General features: G+C 40.1%; 1 protein-coding gene across 1 annotated transcript in view; it reads right to left on the bottom strand.

Moving 5' to 3' along the window:
• The window catches only part of ROS1 (ROS proto-oncogene 1, receptor tyrosine kinase), a 76,814-nt gene that overhangs the window by 15,166 nt on the left and 46,613 nt on the right, over window positions 1-15,035 (bottom strand). Inside the window, 11 exon segments of the mRNA XM_086632120.1 lie at window positions 2,347-2,481; window positions 4,190-4,393; window positions 5,010-5,107; window positions 6,147-6,276; window positions 8,921-8,985; window positions 9,258-9,420; window positions 9,838-9,973; window positions 10,693-10,785; window positions 11,423-11,610; window positions 13,668-13,785; window positions 14,258-14,432. Of these exon segments, the coding sequence (XP_086488246.1) occupies window positions 2,347-2,481; window positions 4,190-4,393; window positions 5,010-5,107; window positions 6,147-6,276; window positions 8,921-8,985; window positions 9,258-9,420; window positions 9,838-9,973; window positions 10,693-10,785; window positions 11,423-11,610; window positions 13,668-13,785; window positions 14,258-14,432 (1,505 nt within the window).

The raw sequence follows: 15,035 nt of genomic DNA, 5'->3' as shown, positions 1-15,035 counted from the left end.
CCTGCTTTCATCTGATGAATTCTGAGCAGGCCCTTCTTCCCTCCCGCCCTCCAAATCTCTCCAGGGAGGCATTCCCAGAACAAACCAGCAAAAGCTCTTCATTACCAAACTAAAGTTTCTTTGCCGAACTCAGTCGTGTAACTTTGCATGGCAGTGAGCATTTGGTGAAACCACAGCTTCAAGTCAGCAAGTGGCACTGCTCCTGTACGAATTCTCCTGACTATAATCCACAGCCTTTGAAGGATCTATGTTAAATTAGCTCATTTGAGTCCAAACCTTGGCATGCTCTTGCATGCAAGCCTCACATCCAGCTGGCTGTGCCAGATGTGGATCTCTGACTGAGAAAGCAGTGCTATTCATACATCTAATTCATATTTCAATAAATGTGGCTCTATTATAGATCCCCAGCCCCTTTTCCAATTCATTACCTAGCTTTATCTGTCCACATTTCTTTGGGGGAAAGCAAAAAATTACTCCCTAGAGTAACATCTTGTGGAGGCTAGGAGGAGAATTTCTCTCCCTCGCTGAAAAAAAAAAACCAATCCCACTTCTTTAGTGCTTTTACACCCCGAGGTTTTTGTGTCAGCCCTACTTGCCCTTGCAGTATAAACCTACCACAGATTCCTAAACACTTCTTAGCTGAAGTAGTTTGGCCTTTGAACTCTCTTCCTATCAGTGATGGTTTGTTTTGTCAAATGACAATGAGCAAGGCAAAGTGCAGAAGAGACAATTACTGACTGCTGATGTCCTGATGCAGGTTCAAAACCACCAGAAGGGAAGCAGGAATGCCAGGAATCCCAGCATGCCATTAATGATCCAGCAAAGTAGCAAAAAGCTATTTACGCCACTGACAGAAGCTGTGTGCAGGTGCTGAGTGTTCACCAAATGAGATAAAAAATGGTACAAGAGTCTAAGAGCTCATTCAGCCCCTTGGCTTTCAAAAACTACGTTACTGCTATTAGGCCCTGATCCTACAAGTTACAACAGGCAGACCAACGTTTAAGCCCTACCTGCTATGCTAAATTTAAGATCTGAGACCTTGAAAATTACTTCAAGCAAAGTTTTCTTGATTCTTCTGAAGACCCGATCACTAATTTTAAAGGCAACTTATGAGCCTTTGTGTGAACTTGAATATCAAACTAGTACATGGAAAATACAAATTAGTACTCCAGTTCTCTTTTATTCACAGGACAGCTGTCAGGAATTTTTTGAGGAAAGATTTTTCAGCAAAAGATATTGAAACTGAAATAGCTTTGAGTTCTCGTCAGTTCTGTGACTTCCAGTTTTCACTCTGTTCTTAAAACAAAACAAATCCTAGTCTCTTCAGCTCTTCAGTTCCTCCAAGTGCTAAACTTTATTTATTGATTTTTTTTTATGGCTAATATGGTGTTTCAGCTATACCTGTATAACGATAAATCATCTCCCTTTCTGGAACTCCGAGCATGGTAATAACGGATGTGACACCTATCATAGAGATCTGGGCTTGCCAGTCACAGAATTATTCTCAAGCCATTTCTCAGTCCCAGGAGTAAGAATTGCGTACTTTAAGTAGCCTCTCCTTCCATTTATAGGACCAGCTGCCAAGCTCATTGCTTATGCAGAGCAGATAATATAGAAATTGAGACAAGAAATTAGACAATATTGAGTGATTGTTGGGCTCAGGTTCAACTTCCTGCTTTATACACCTCTGGCCAGTATAGGTTTGATCCGCTGTGTGTATTCATTTTATTCTTTTATTTGCAAGAATTTTGCAATTAAATCTGAATTTTGTGCTCAAGAGACAAACGGAAACTGAAAGCTTTGTTTATCCAACTCAGCTAAAGACTAACCTGAAGTGCAGACTTCCCTTTCGCTATACTGCTTCAGCTTTTCTCATTGGCTTTTGTAAGAGCTATATCTGCAAAGAGAGCGTGGTTTATTTTCCACATATGTTCTAATATTAGCCTAATTCCTGCAGCTACCATTGAGAAAGCTAGTTACGTCTGCTATTGCAGCCCCATGGTGTACAGGGACCAGTAAATCCTTAACCAATACCATCAGGCACTCTCAGCCTTTATCACATTACTACCAGGTTCATGTACAAGACTGACTTTATGTTGTCTCTGAGATCCTGTTTAAAAGACCGATATCCATTGACTTCAACACTTAAGTTCTTACAGGCTGCACTACTGGATGAATTAGTAGTGAGTTGGCAGCTACAAGTGCTAGCTGTTCTATCTGGAAAAAAAAATGGAGGATGTTGAATTCTGCACAAGCATAACTAGCATTCAAAACGATGGCCACCTGGCAATAAGCCTCTTGCTTCTTATAAATCTTATGAACAACATTTAAACAAAATCAACTTACAGGTCATCAGGACAATTGTTTGGAGATTCCAGCCTTCCTCCTGATCGTACATGGTGTAAAACTTCTATATTGGAGAAACCTGGATATGGTTGTTGACCCAAAGTTAATGTTTCCCATACTAAGACTCCAAAAGCCCTAAGAAATACCAACAAAAAAATTAATTACCATAGTCGTTATGAACAATCTCCCTATCAATAGTTAAAATGTCTCTAACCTAAGAATAAGACTCAGTTATAAAAATTAGGAATAAGAATCATAGAATCACAGAATCATAGAATGGTTAGGGTTGGAAGGGACCTCAAAGATCATCTAGTTCTAATCCCCCTGCCATGGGCAGGGAAACCCTCCACTACACCAGGTTGCTCAAAGCCTCATCCAACCTGGCCTTGAACACTTCCAGGGATGGGACATCTACAACTTCTCTGGGCAACCTGTTCCAGTGCCTCACCACCGTCACAGTGAAAAATTTCTTCCTTATATCTAATCGAAATCTCCCCTCTTTCAGTATAAACCCATTGCCCCTTGTCCTATCACTACATGCCCTTGCAAAAAGTCCCTCTCCAGCTTTCCTGTAGGCCCCCTTTAAGTACTGGAAGGCTGCAATAAGATCACCCCGGAGTCTTCTCTGTTCCAGGCTGAACAGCCCCAACTCTCTCAGCCTGTCTTCATAGCAGAGGTGTTCCAGCCCTCTGATCATCTTCGTGGCCCTCCTCTGGACCCACTCCAGCAGCTCCCTGTCCTTCTTGTGTTCAGGACTCCAGAGCCGAACGCAGTATTCCAGGTGGGGTCTCACGAGAGCAGAGTAGAGGGGCAGAATCACCTCCCTTGACCTAATTGTTTTGCAAAACAATTCATATGTCCTTAAGCCAGCCTCTGAAATAGCTAAAATAAATGTGTAGAATTGACACTCCTTCCTGGAATCACTGAGATGGAGCTTAGAAGATACTGAGTGCCCAGAGCTTCCCTGGGCAACACTTTCTGGTTGAGTATGTCACCAAAACAAGTGTGTCTAAATCTCTAGAGGTGTTCTCTGAAATGTAGAGAGACAAGTTCTCCTAAGCACCACTCACAAAGCAATCAGCACCTCATTTGGTTTGGCACAGAGCACTAAGTGACTTGCTTAGATACGTGTGAGAGTGGCAGACAAATGGATGGGCTGCAGGGGCTGAGGACTTGGACAAGACTGGTGGTCTATAGCCCACTATGAGAACCTATGACTACCGAACTCTAAACTTGTGTGAATCTCGAGTTTAATAGATCTGTTTTGGTTTGTTTTTTTTGTATGCCTCCCGACAGCTGGTCTCTGCTTCTTCACCATAAATTCAAACCCACTCAGAAACACACTTTAAATAAATCTCCACGGCAAAGTACCATGACCTTCCCCTGATGATGCTGAGAAATTTGGGCTTCAAAATAAAGGATTCACCAGAAGAGGGTGAAATGGCAAGGGGAAAATGTTTGGCTGTAGGAAGGAAATGCCAATTAACATAATGGAAAACAAAATGGAACAGCATGCAGGCAGTCAAGTCTCTGCCCAATCAATCAAAAACCACACTGTGAGCCCAGTACAAAATTGTTTGATTGAGTGACAGTAGTTCTTTCCTGCCAGACAGAATCCAAAGCTAGAGCTCAAAGCATTAAGAAATATATCCATGCAGGTGCTGTTGTGGTGCCAAACTTTTCATTAGCTCATTAAAATATCCCTTAGGAGGATATCTGCCTTAGCCTAAAAATTATTAGAGATGGCAATAAGCAACCTTATAATTCCTCCTGTAAACCAATGCTTTCTTGCTGTGGGATTCAGTATGGTTATTCCCACAGCTGTATGGTTGCTATAACTCACCAGACATCAGAGTGATTTGTGAAGACACCATCGATGAGGCTTTCAGGAGCCATCCATCTGACAGGGAGTAGGCCTTCTCCTCTTTTCCTGTAATAATCATTTTTATAGATATCTCTGGCAAGTCCAAAATCACCAATCTTTACTACCCTGGAGGAGCTCTCATATTCCTTCTCAGACACAAGGCAGTTGCGAGCAGCCAAGTCCCTGATTTGTAAGGCAGAAACAAGAGGAAGGAGTTAGCATTGCAGAATAACTCAGGTCAGAAGGGACCTCTGGAGGTCATCCTGTTCAACCCTCCCTTCAGAGCAGTGCCAACCTCAAGGTCAGACAAAGTGACTTAGGGACTCATCCAGTTAAGTTTTGTGCATCGTCAAGACTGGAGATGACACAGACTCTCTGGACAACCTGTTCCAGTGATTGATGTTGCATGTTGTGAACAATATTATCTGATTTCCCTTGCTGTAACCTGTGTCTGTTGCTTCTTGTCTTTTCCCTGGGCACCTCTGAGACACTTCTGACTTTGTCCTCTATAGCTACCCATTATGCAGATGAAGACAGTAAGTAGATCTCCCCACTTGTTGCATGGCATACTATTCTTGCCTAGGGTGCAATGAATCCTGGATTCAGATCTTAGAGTAGCTGTCGTGGTGAGAGAACCGTAGGCGATTTTTAGCAGAAAAGCACAACATTAAATTTTACTCTAGTACTTCCACCTTCCCTTTTACATTGTGACATCTTTCAAGGCATTTTTTCCCAGGTAAGATAATTAGTCCCGATATTGTGGGTAAACCTTGGGAGACTAAGGAAATAAGTTCTGTACCTGTGTATAAAATGCATTTTCTCTAAATAGACACAGCCTTTGCAAATATCCAAACATATATCCAAGAGGTCAGTCATTGTCAGAAGGGGATTCTGGAACTACAAGAGATGAAGACAGAAGTTAGTCATGTCTTCCACCTTTACAAACTCAGAATGACAACCTCCCTATGCAAAGATAGTATTGTTTCTTCATTTGAAAGGTATGGGATTTTTCCAAAATATGCAAAAACACAGATGCAAAATCTCTGTATGTCGGTAAAATGAATGCTAATTCTCAGCAAGGTAAACTGCAAAATCACTGCACTGCAAGGCAGGTGAACACATCCTGTTCTTTGATTTGGGGCTAAGAATATCCTGAGAACTTGGGAATTGATTCTTCACTTCGGTGGAAGAAATGGAAACCTGAAAATTTCCTCCCACTGTCAGATCAGGTTTACTTGCTGCTGTATTAATCAAGGTAATATATTATTTTAGTAGAATACATGTATGTACATTTCAGTAGAATTCTATACTGACTGTGGATGTGATCTGATCATGTAAATGAATTAGACAATTGCTATATAAAGATTTCATTGTCAAGTGCTTTTGATCTACAGTCCTACCATCCATATTCTTAATCTACATGCTAACTATGGAAAAAAATTACTTCATTGAAGATGTTTATTCATTACTCTTTTCTCCTCTTTGCTTCTAAAGAATTTGAGGATACAGGCACAGGAACAGCATATTCTTACATGCCTGGCCTATGCCTAGCACTTTAAGGATACTGCTGTTTTTCAAAGACAAAAAAAACCCAAAACCTCTGAGGAGGCTAATAGACCAGATATATGATCACTATTATTTCTGATCACTTTTCAAAGGACTGTTCATGGTATTCACAGAGAGAAACTCAACAGACATCTCATGACTGAAAACATGATTTTTGTCAGTGGTCTAATGACATTCAATCTTCTTCACAGCAGCTTTGAATGCAAGGTCAGCAGTCAACATTGAAGTCCCAGGGCATTAGGGAAAAACCAGGTCAGACCTTGCAGGTACAGAAATAGCTGAACATCAGCATAACCTTTGCGAAAGGGAAAAACTGAGAAACTGTGGGCAGTTACAGGTTAAAATATAAGTCTCATGGTCTTTACTCTACCTTTTGCTTTCTGGCTCCTCGTAAATAGCTAAGCAGATCCCCTCCTTCCATCAGCTCCAGTATAAGGTACTGAGGTTCATTTAACAGGCACACGCCAAGTAACTTCAGAATGTGGGGGTGATCAAACTTACTAAAGAGAAGGAAAGGACTGTAAGATTACATATGCAAAATCCAGCTGGTCGATGGCTGATAAAGTGCATATAGCTGCAAGCAATGAATGAGCAGTTTGGCCTTTATGGTCCTGCCTCTACCACAAACATGATTTAGTAACCTATAGTGCCTGGATTTGCTCAGTCATGGGGAGAGTTCAGGGACATCCTTTCGAAACACAGGCTTACACTGTACTTTGATGGGCACTGTAATGCATGCATGTGTATTAGAAGCACACTTCATCGTATTTCCAGGAAGCAGAGAAAGGTAGCCAAATGGCAATCTCATCTAAGAATAACATGAATTGCCACCTGTACATGAAAGGCATTTACCTTAATACTTTTACTACTATATTCACAGTAGAACCACTGATTCAGAGAAGTGCACAGAGAAACATAAAAGCACAAGGTACAACGTATTATTTTCACAATTCAGAGGAGAACTGTTTCTCACAGTACATTTTCAAGAAAAGCAAAACAGTCAGATACATTAATAATTAGCTGTGTGTGTCCAAAAAGATAAGGATTACCATAGAGCAATCAGCACTCTCATATCTAGCACTTTTCAAAGAATGAAGAATATTTATTGCCTCTGTCAGTGCCTGTGTTTTTACAATCACATTTCTTCTGTTAGAAAATGGTTTTCCCTTCGCACTACTATGTGAAAGGACTTGCACCAGCACTCAGAAAAACTTCACTCTGTTGAGAGAACTGGTGGTGTCCAAAATGCTGTCAAATGCACCAGTGTAAACAAACAAATAAAACAGAGGGACATTCTCCTTCTAACCTTTTTCAATTCACATAATCTTAAGTGCGGGCAAAGACTCTAGAAAAATTGTCATTTTGAATTTGACAGTTCCCCCTGGCCCCTAGCGCATACCTCTCAATCAGAAAAACTTTGGCACTCAAAAACAAAAAGAGAGGAAGGAGCACCTGGCACTTTCCTTACAGCTTGCACAGCCCTTTCTCCACTGAGCTGTGAGCTTGCTTTCCAAGCAGTGGGATACACCCAAGAATTTGCTACATATATTTGTACACAAATGACTTACCAAAAACCAATATCAAATCACTTTTTGAAATACAGGCAACTCAATTTCCCCATTGCTGCACAGCAATAATAGCAGAAATCAATAGTCCTTGCTTGACTGAGACAGTATGCATAACACTACAATCCAAAGTTTAATGAACATCCAAAAACAAGCAAAATAAAGTTGTGTTTAAATATCTAACATCAAGGTTTGCAAACAATCAGACCCACGTATTTTTCCTTTCTGTCCTTGGTTTCATTTATGAGAACTTACAGATGAATATCAAGAAAAATCATTACGTCTTCCACAAGAGAAATAAATAATTCTTTTTTCACGTTAAGAAAATGAAAGATTTAAAGCATATAAAACATACCAAACTTTTTTTATTGTTTAATGACTACTAGAAATATGTTATATTTAAACTTTTCTACTCTCTTCATTTTTATGTCTTTGCATTGGTGTATATATGAGCCCATACCAGTGTTTACATTTAAATATAATAATTTCCAATTATATATTTTTCTAGAATTTCTAGTTTTGGATTATTAGCTGCAACAAGAAAGCAGAACTGGGGAAGCTTCAGAGACCTTAGCTATGGGTACATATAATTTCCGTACCTCACAGAAAAGACACCTTAACTGAGTTTATGCCTGCTATGTAAACTGAGGATAGATTGCAGGAAGTTTACACACAACACTTACTCTTTGTCATTAATTTACACTTTAATAGCATCATTCCATTTTGATTTTCACAAGCTTTTTACCTCATTCAATGTACAGTGTGTGGAAAAAGTTAGGAAAAAATGCAAGACTTTTTTTAAAAAAATGTAAACACAAAAAAGAATGCTGTGAAAACGAGTTTGAAATTTAATAACATTATATTTTCTATACAGCTTATAAAATCCTTCATTTTTCAAAAGATGCTTCTAATTCTGCACTCATGAAATAAAAGTCAGAGAAGCGCAGAAGCGCATCTGAAAACTAAAACACACTCTTAGTCTTATGTTACCGGATGAAAACTTCATCTGAACTTCTACTTGTTTCTGTGGAGACTCTGGAACACCAGATTTCTAGCTGACACATAAACCTTTCTATGTGAAATTCTTACACTAGTGCTAGATGTATTATTTTTTTACGTCTACCTCAATAGAAGAGGTATGTGGCAGCCTCTAGTGGTAAGTATGCACATTTTTAAAAAGCAATTTCCACAGTAAATTGAAACTTCAAGGCACCGGCTTGTTTTGATATGTTTATTTTGGTAAAATGGGATTAGGCAAATGTCACTCGATTGCCTTTAACAACTAACTTAGTTTTAGGGGAGCAAAGATACTGAAATACATGAGTCCAAACCCCAATAAATCCATAGTATGAGCATACTGAACTTGCAGTCTGTACTTTAAATTTTGCTAATCAGTTTTACAGTTTTACTTTCATGAGATTCATCAGTAGTGATTTAAATTTTTAGCAGAAACAAGAGAACACCCAAAAATGCCACAGTAATTTGTTTAGAGGGAAGTGTTTGTTTCATTCCTTTTGAAGGCCACCACCCTCACATGATACTGGCTTCGAAGGGTGCCCAGTGGCAAAGCTGTCCCTACCTCATTAAGTGTGCCTCCTTCAAGAATTCACTCTTCTCATGATCTGTCGCACCCTTCTTCAAAGTCTACTCAACAGAAAGCAAAAGTGTAGTAACACATCAACACCACCATTATGACGTAGTACTTAAGCAAAGCAATCAGACATAGACATGGCCTTAAATATACATTATTTTCCAGCAACCATTACAAGGAGATAGGCTCAGCTTTAAGTGGCTTGCAAGAAATACTGCTAGGAAATATCCAAATCTGTCAACACCTGTTTCTGTGGTATAACCTCTGAGTCAAATCTCTCTGCCCGTCCCATTCTGTTGCCAGAGAAATACACAGCTGTGATTACCTTGACTGCTACTTTGGATTCTCCACTTCCATCTGCCAGGATATCTACTGCAGTCCCTTCATACACCTCTCCAAATGCTCCGCTTCCCAGCAATTTGTGTAAATTCAGTTTGTCCCGAGGAAAAGTTGGCAATGATTCAATCTCTGCTTGAGAAGGAAGAGTGCTACAAAACAGCAATACTAGTCACTTGTTCATACCTAAGAATGTTTGAAATGTTATTAGAATTCTTCTTCAAATGAATATGGTACTATTTGCCTTATCAGATACATTTAAGGGGATCTCAGGTGAAGCGTGGATGTTTTGGAAGCTATTGGAAAACACCAGGTCTCCTTCCTTCCCCATGCACTTGCATTTCTTGCCAACTTGAGCTGGCAGGGTGGGCTAGGGCCAATCCCAGCTAGGGGGCACGCCAGAAAGCTGACATGGCAGGGCATACTTCAAAGAAGACCTGCCCTGCAGTGGAGACGCAGCCCTTAACTCCACCTTGAGGTGTCAGGGATGAGTACACTGATGAAAACCAGTCCAGGGAAGCCCTCTTAGATGGTTTTGTCCTGAAAATAAATTTGCTCCAAGGACATACCTTACAGCATAACAAGCATTGGCTAGTCCCACTGTCTCAGCCATTCCCCTGAGTTGAGCTAGTTCTTTATCTTCCTTGATAAACACTATCTGTCCAGGCAAGGCTTGTTTTTTGGATTTCCATCTGTGGTGCCATACTGAAATAGAAAAGCAAACCATCAGATATTTTGCTCTTAGAGCATCCCAGTGTGCAAACAGGCTGAAAGGCTACAGTTTTTTTGTTATTCTGTTCAACATGACCCTTCAGCAGCTCATGTAAGCGAGACATTTCCATCTGGCTACCGTCTTTTTCTCACAAAAAGCAGAAAACTGATCCTTGAGCTGAGAAATCAGTCAAGCATCCACTTCTGTGTGTGGCAAGACCCAAGCCCAAAAAGCTGTTGCTGTATCTCAGGGAGAGGATGAGGAGCGAGAGGGCAGGACCATCACATGTGGACATGTACATGTCAGGGTAGTCTCTACATCCTTTCTTCAGGGACAAAACTTGACAGGAAAAAAATGAGACCCTTTGGTGAATAAATGCAGTATCCAACTGAAGAATTATAAGGTACAAGCTTTTGTAGGGATACATGGGAACATCAAAATTCCTTCAGTATTCCTGGTCTCTCCTTGCGGGGAATCAACAGCAAGAAATACCTGAGGATGGAGTGAATTGATATCCTGTCCTTGATATTGAAAATATAACCAGCCATCTCTAGGGCCTCAAAGGATGAGAATATACAAACTTCTGCTGGTTCCCACCCTGGGGCTTGTTCAGCATTTCCCTAAACCTGGAGACTGATCATCTCCCACCATCTAAACTGCCTTTTACCAAGGACTGGCAAACCAAGGATGTGCAAAAGACTCAGCCACATACCAAAACCAAATAGCATGACCACAGTCAAGCCCAGCACAACAACTCCCATCACAGCAGAAGTGGCAATGATGATGTCTGGTGAGATCATAGTATCTGTCAAACAGAAGGGGAAAATTGGTTAATGACTCTGAATACAAACATTATCAATCCTATGGAGCTGAGAAAACGTGAGAGAACCCTTGAGCTGCCTGCTGCATAAATGTCTTCCTCTACACAAAGCTCTCATGTAGGCTGTTATGTAGATGTCTATATTTGTTCAGACTAGTCCTCCTCCCCCAGCTTTGAGCCATTCCTGTGATGATGACCTACTGTGTACACAGAAAGAGAAAATACTAAACTGTTTGACCACTCAAGGTGAGTTTTCAGAAACACTCACAGAGTGTAGGTCTAACGTTCTGGCTGAAGGCAAGAAGTAATCCTCGCATCCTTACCCAGTGTGGGAGCTTGCCTTTGTTTCAAGAATTGTACCGTAATGCAGTGTGCAGGACCACAGAGACAAACTGGTTTAAATGAGCAGAAGCAAATTTCAGGCCCACTGTTCCATGCAAAAGAGCCTGGATGAGCACTAGCAGCTGAGGTCACCATATAAATGTCACCATTTATTACCTCTTAGACACACTACTTCACCTGTGCTGCATCATTATTAAAATAACAAGTGTCTCTTCATTAATTGGTATGATTATTCTGAATAAAAAACTTGATTAACAGAGTAAGAAAGTGCAGAACATACCTTCACTCAAAACTATATCCTTGCTTGTGTCACTGTATTCACCAAGTCCCAGAACGTTTGCAGCTGCTGCTCTGAACTGGAAAGTTCCTTCTAAGTTCTTGGCCTTCCACATGCAAATACTATCACAGGAGCCATTGTAAACCACCTCCCACAAGGACGTCGCTTTGCTGGTGGTGTGAGACTGCTTCCTGCAACAGGCACAGCAAAATAACACAAGTATGTCATTAACGCAGTGAGGGTAGTTTACTGCTTCCTCCCTGTTCTTTGCTTCAGTTCCACGGCCTTCACAACATCTCTCTAACCACCTGAAAGCTCAATCTGGTCATGAGGTTTTGGCTACGGAGCAGAAAATTGTACCATGCCATTTCCGCAATGCTAGGAATTACACATCTTTAGCTTGGCGTTGGAAATGAAATGCTAGAACGTTTTAGTGTACATCTCACAGCCAAGATTTCAAAACCTTCTTATTTAGCTTTCAGAAAAAAAATAAACATTTGTTTTTGTGTCCTGTTAGAGGTCTTTGCTTTCCTGGGCTCAGAGTAATTCAGTGGCTCTTTTGCATCAGGTTTCACAAGCTAAACAGGAAGCAAGTCATTGGCAGGGAAGACGCAATTCTTTAGCTAGCCAGTGTCCCACAGTATCTGCTGACTGCTGCGTATATTCTCAGTCCTTTCCCCATTGGACTGAGATTGATTGCTCACAATAAATTCAGATCTGATTATTCACCAACCGAAAGAAGACTATGTATTTAAACTTGAAAGGCCATATCTGAAATATCATTTCATGTCACACAGGACTGTAATATTTCATGTGAAATGACCTTCATGAGCATGTCAATCATTCTCCCAACACACTTCAATGTAGAAAAAAAGGTCAAACACTTCTAAACCAGAAAGACATAGGAAAACTATATGTTCATGTTCTTGGTGTGTACATATCCCTGCTAAAGCTGTATGAAAAATGGGTTATTTCAAAGGACGATGTAAATATTTTCTGGAATACTATGCAACTGACTTAACATTTTTCTACCTGTCGTAAAAGAACCATCAGGCTCAAAGTGAAATTCAGTTAAAAACTGTGCACATACAAATTGCAGGAGAAAATCTTATATCATTAAACTAAAAAAAAAACACAAACAAACAAACTCAGTGATGCATTATGATTCCAGAGATTAATAAGAAGTTGAAACCTGGAGAACACAGAGGCTAAAGCACAACCCTGACACAGACCCAGGGACTGTACTTTCTTTACTCATCCACAGCAAGCCAGTACAAACTGGCTGTTGACATATCAAAATCATTGTGGTCTCATAGCACGAACATCACTGCTGCTGTATGCTCACAGAACTGTATGAAGAAAGCTTATAGCACCAAGAAGATATGTCTGGGTGAAAACTTACATAGGTAAAGTATGCTCAGCTCCATAGCACTTTCAGTCCTTAGCTTTCATAAGCACAGAGTTAAGTGAGGAAGAAGAAATAAAAACCGAGTTTAAAAAATTGTTTCCCTCCATCAATCCTGATTTCAAACAATGTCATAGAAATATCTCAAAATATTTTTAAGTAATGCATTAACTAAGCCTTGCACTGACTGCCTTAAACAGACTCCTCCATCAGAAGGTCTCCAAACAGACCACAGAGTGATGGTCAAAAAATTAGAAGTTTCAAAGTCGCTATCCACAACAATACACTCTATGCTGTCCATTCAGTCCTTCCAATGCCAGCGCAGGAATAAGTGTGAACTGGGACTCTATAGATGCCTAATGAGTGTGACATGTATACTTCAGGCAATCTGTATTTGATGACAGAGCACTTTAAAAAAGACCTAGTCATTCCATGTTGGTGGAAATACCTTATTATTCTTTCTGGTCACTTTATAATGCCTTTCTATGAATCCTCTGAACACTAAAATATTTCTACGTATAATTTAGCTAAGGATATGTACTACAATGCTTGAAATTTGTGATTTAAAGATATCTCCAAATCTTCTAATTCACTAATATATCCAATTATATCCCTGTATTTCAGGGCTGGTCTGGAAATGTTGTTAGTGCATACTTTCTTCTACGTTTTCCAGGAATTTCTGGAAATGATGGCTACTTAGTTTACCTGAGAAAGACATGCCATCAGAGGAGCCATTTTCATCATCAATATTTCACTCTTCCCATCAGAGCCAAACTGAAAGCCCCCGCACATCCAGATTCTGGGCTGCTCCTTATGGGAAGATTGTCTACACACGTAGCTTACCTGCTTTCTAAGATATAGTAGGTCAGGTTGCTTCCATTGTCATCAGCCTTTTCCCACTGCACAGAGTTTTCAGTGTCTTCTGCTTTTTCTGGAACTCCTGGTTTACCAGGAACACCAGCTTAGGCCAAACGGAGGAAAAAACAGAACACTTAAAATGTGTTTATAGCAAGACAAAGGGCTAACGACCAGAGAAAAATTTAGATGTGCACATGGGTATTCAGACATACAAAAGGATGGAGGATCTATGTCTCAATGAAAAATGAATCTTTGGTCTTCTCTTTGCAATAGACAGATTTCAAAATTTTCATTCACATGAAGCCTTTCACTAATAGTTATGAGTTCACGTGCATATAGGCATTTCATTTCAGTTTCCCTCACTCTTTTCCTCTGTTCCACTTGGAAGTGAACTTCATTTCTCTCACCCTATTACTTTTGTAAATACGATATTGTGTTATTTATTTTGCAAAGACGCATAATTACTGGGTTTTTGTGTAAGAAAATTGCATGCTAAATTTTACAAAATACTGTGTTTGAATATACGCATCCTGAAAGTAGTCTTAAAATCTTGTTACGCTACATTAAGTGCTTACCTGTAGTTTTAAAGCTTGTTGAAGAAGAAGTGCTTTTTACTCCTGTAATATAAACTACTGTTACTCTTACAAAGTAGTTGGTTGAAGGAAGAGTTCCTGTGAGATTGCATGTGTAAACATGATCTGTTGTGCACGTAGTGCTTACAGGAGAAAACCAGTCACGTTTTGTTTGCCACTGGAAAAATAAAACACCATCATGATCAACTTTGTTACTCTGCTGAAAGCATGTCATAGTTCTATTCCTGGGTAGATTAACTACTTTGCCATCTTTCAAGATCTTAGGGGAGAGATTATGCACGTGCTGTCTCAATCACGGGACTTTGTCCTCTTAGAGACCAAGGACACAAAAGTTAGTTTTTTTCTTTGCTTTCAGGAGAGCTACAAGTCTTGGCAGCCACAAAGGACAACAGATTAAGTGACCCTTTTCTACAGCCAAAAGGAGCCTTCCCCTTGCTTATTTCTGTGCAGCTTGTATTTCTGGATCACCATGACGTACCTGTGAGTTCAGCTTGCCATGATGCAATTGAAACGAGGCAATTTAGTGGAATTGTGCTGTGACATTTTTTTTAGGACAGATGGGAAATGTTTGGTGTAGGCCTAATGAATTTGATTATCTGTATTAAGGAATCTACGTGATCCAATTTAGCACATAACAGTTTCTGTGTCCGGTGGCCCAGACACTAAAATCTGAAGCTTCCATCCTTCTGCTGTGACTGCAGCACCTACTTCCACAGTCTGCACTACCAGACTCATTTTTCTCTCTGGCATTTTCTTCCAA

The sequence above is a fragment of the Tauraco erythrolophus genome, chromosome 2, assembly GCF_009769465.1.
Source record: "Tauraco erythrolophus isolate bTauEry1 chromosome 2, bTauEry1.pri, whole genome shotgun sequence".
Taxonomy (NCBI): domain Eukaryota; kingdom Metazoa; phylum Chordata; class Aves; order Musophagiformes; family Musophagidae; genus Tauraco; species Tauraco erythrolophus.
Note: the sequence above shows the minus strand (reverse complement) of the source record. Positions and strands in the feature narration are given on the sequence as shown.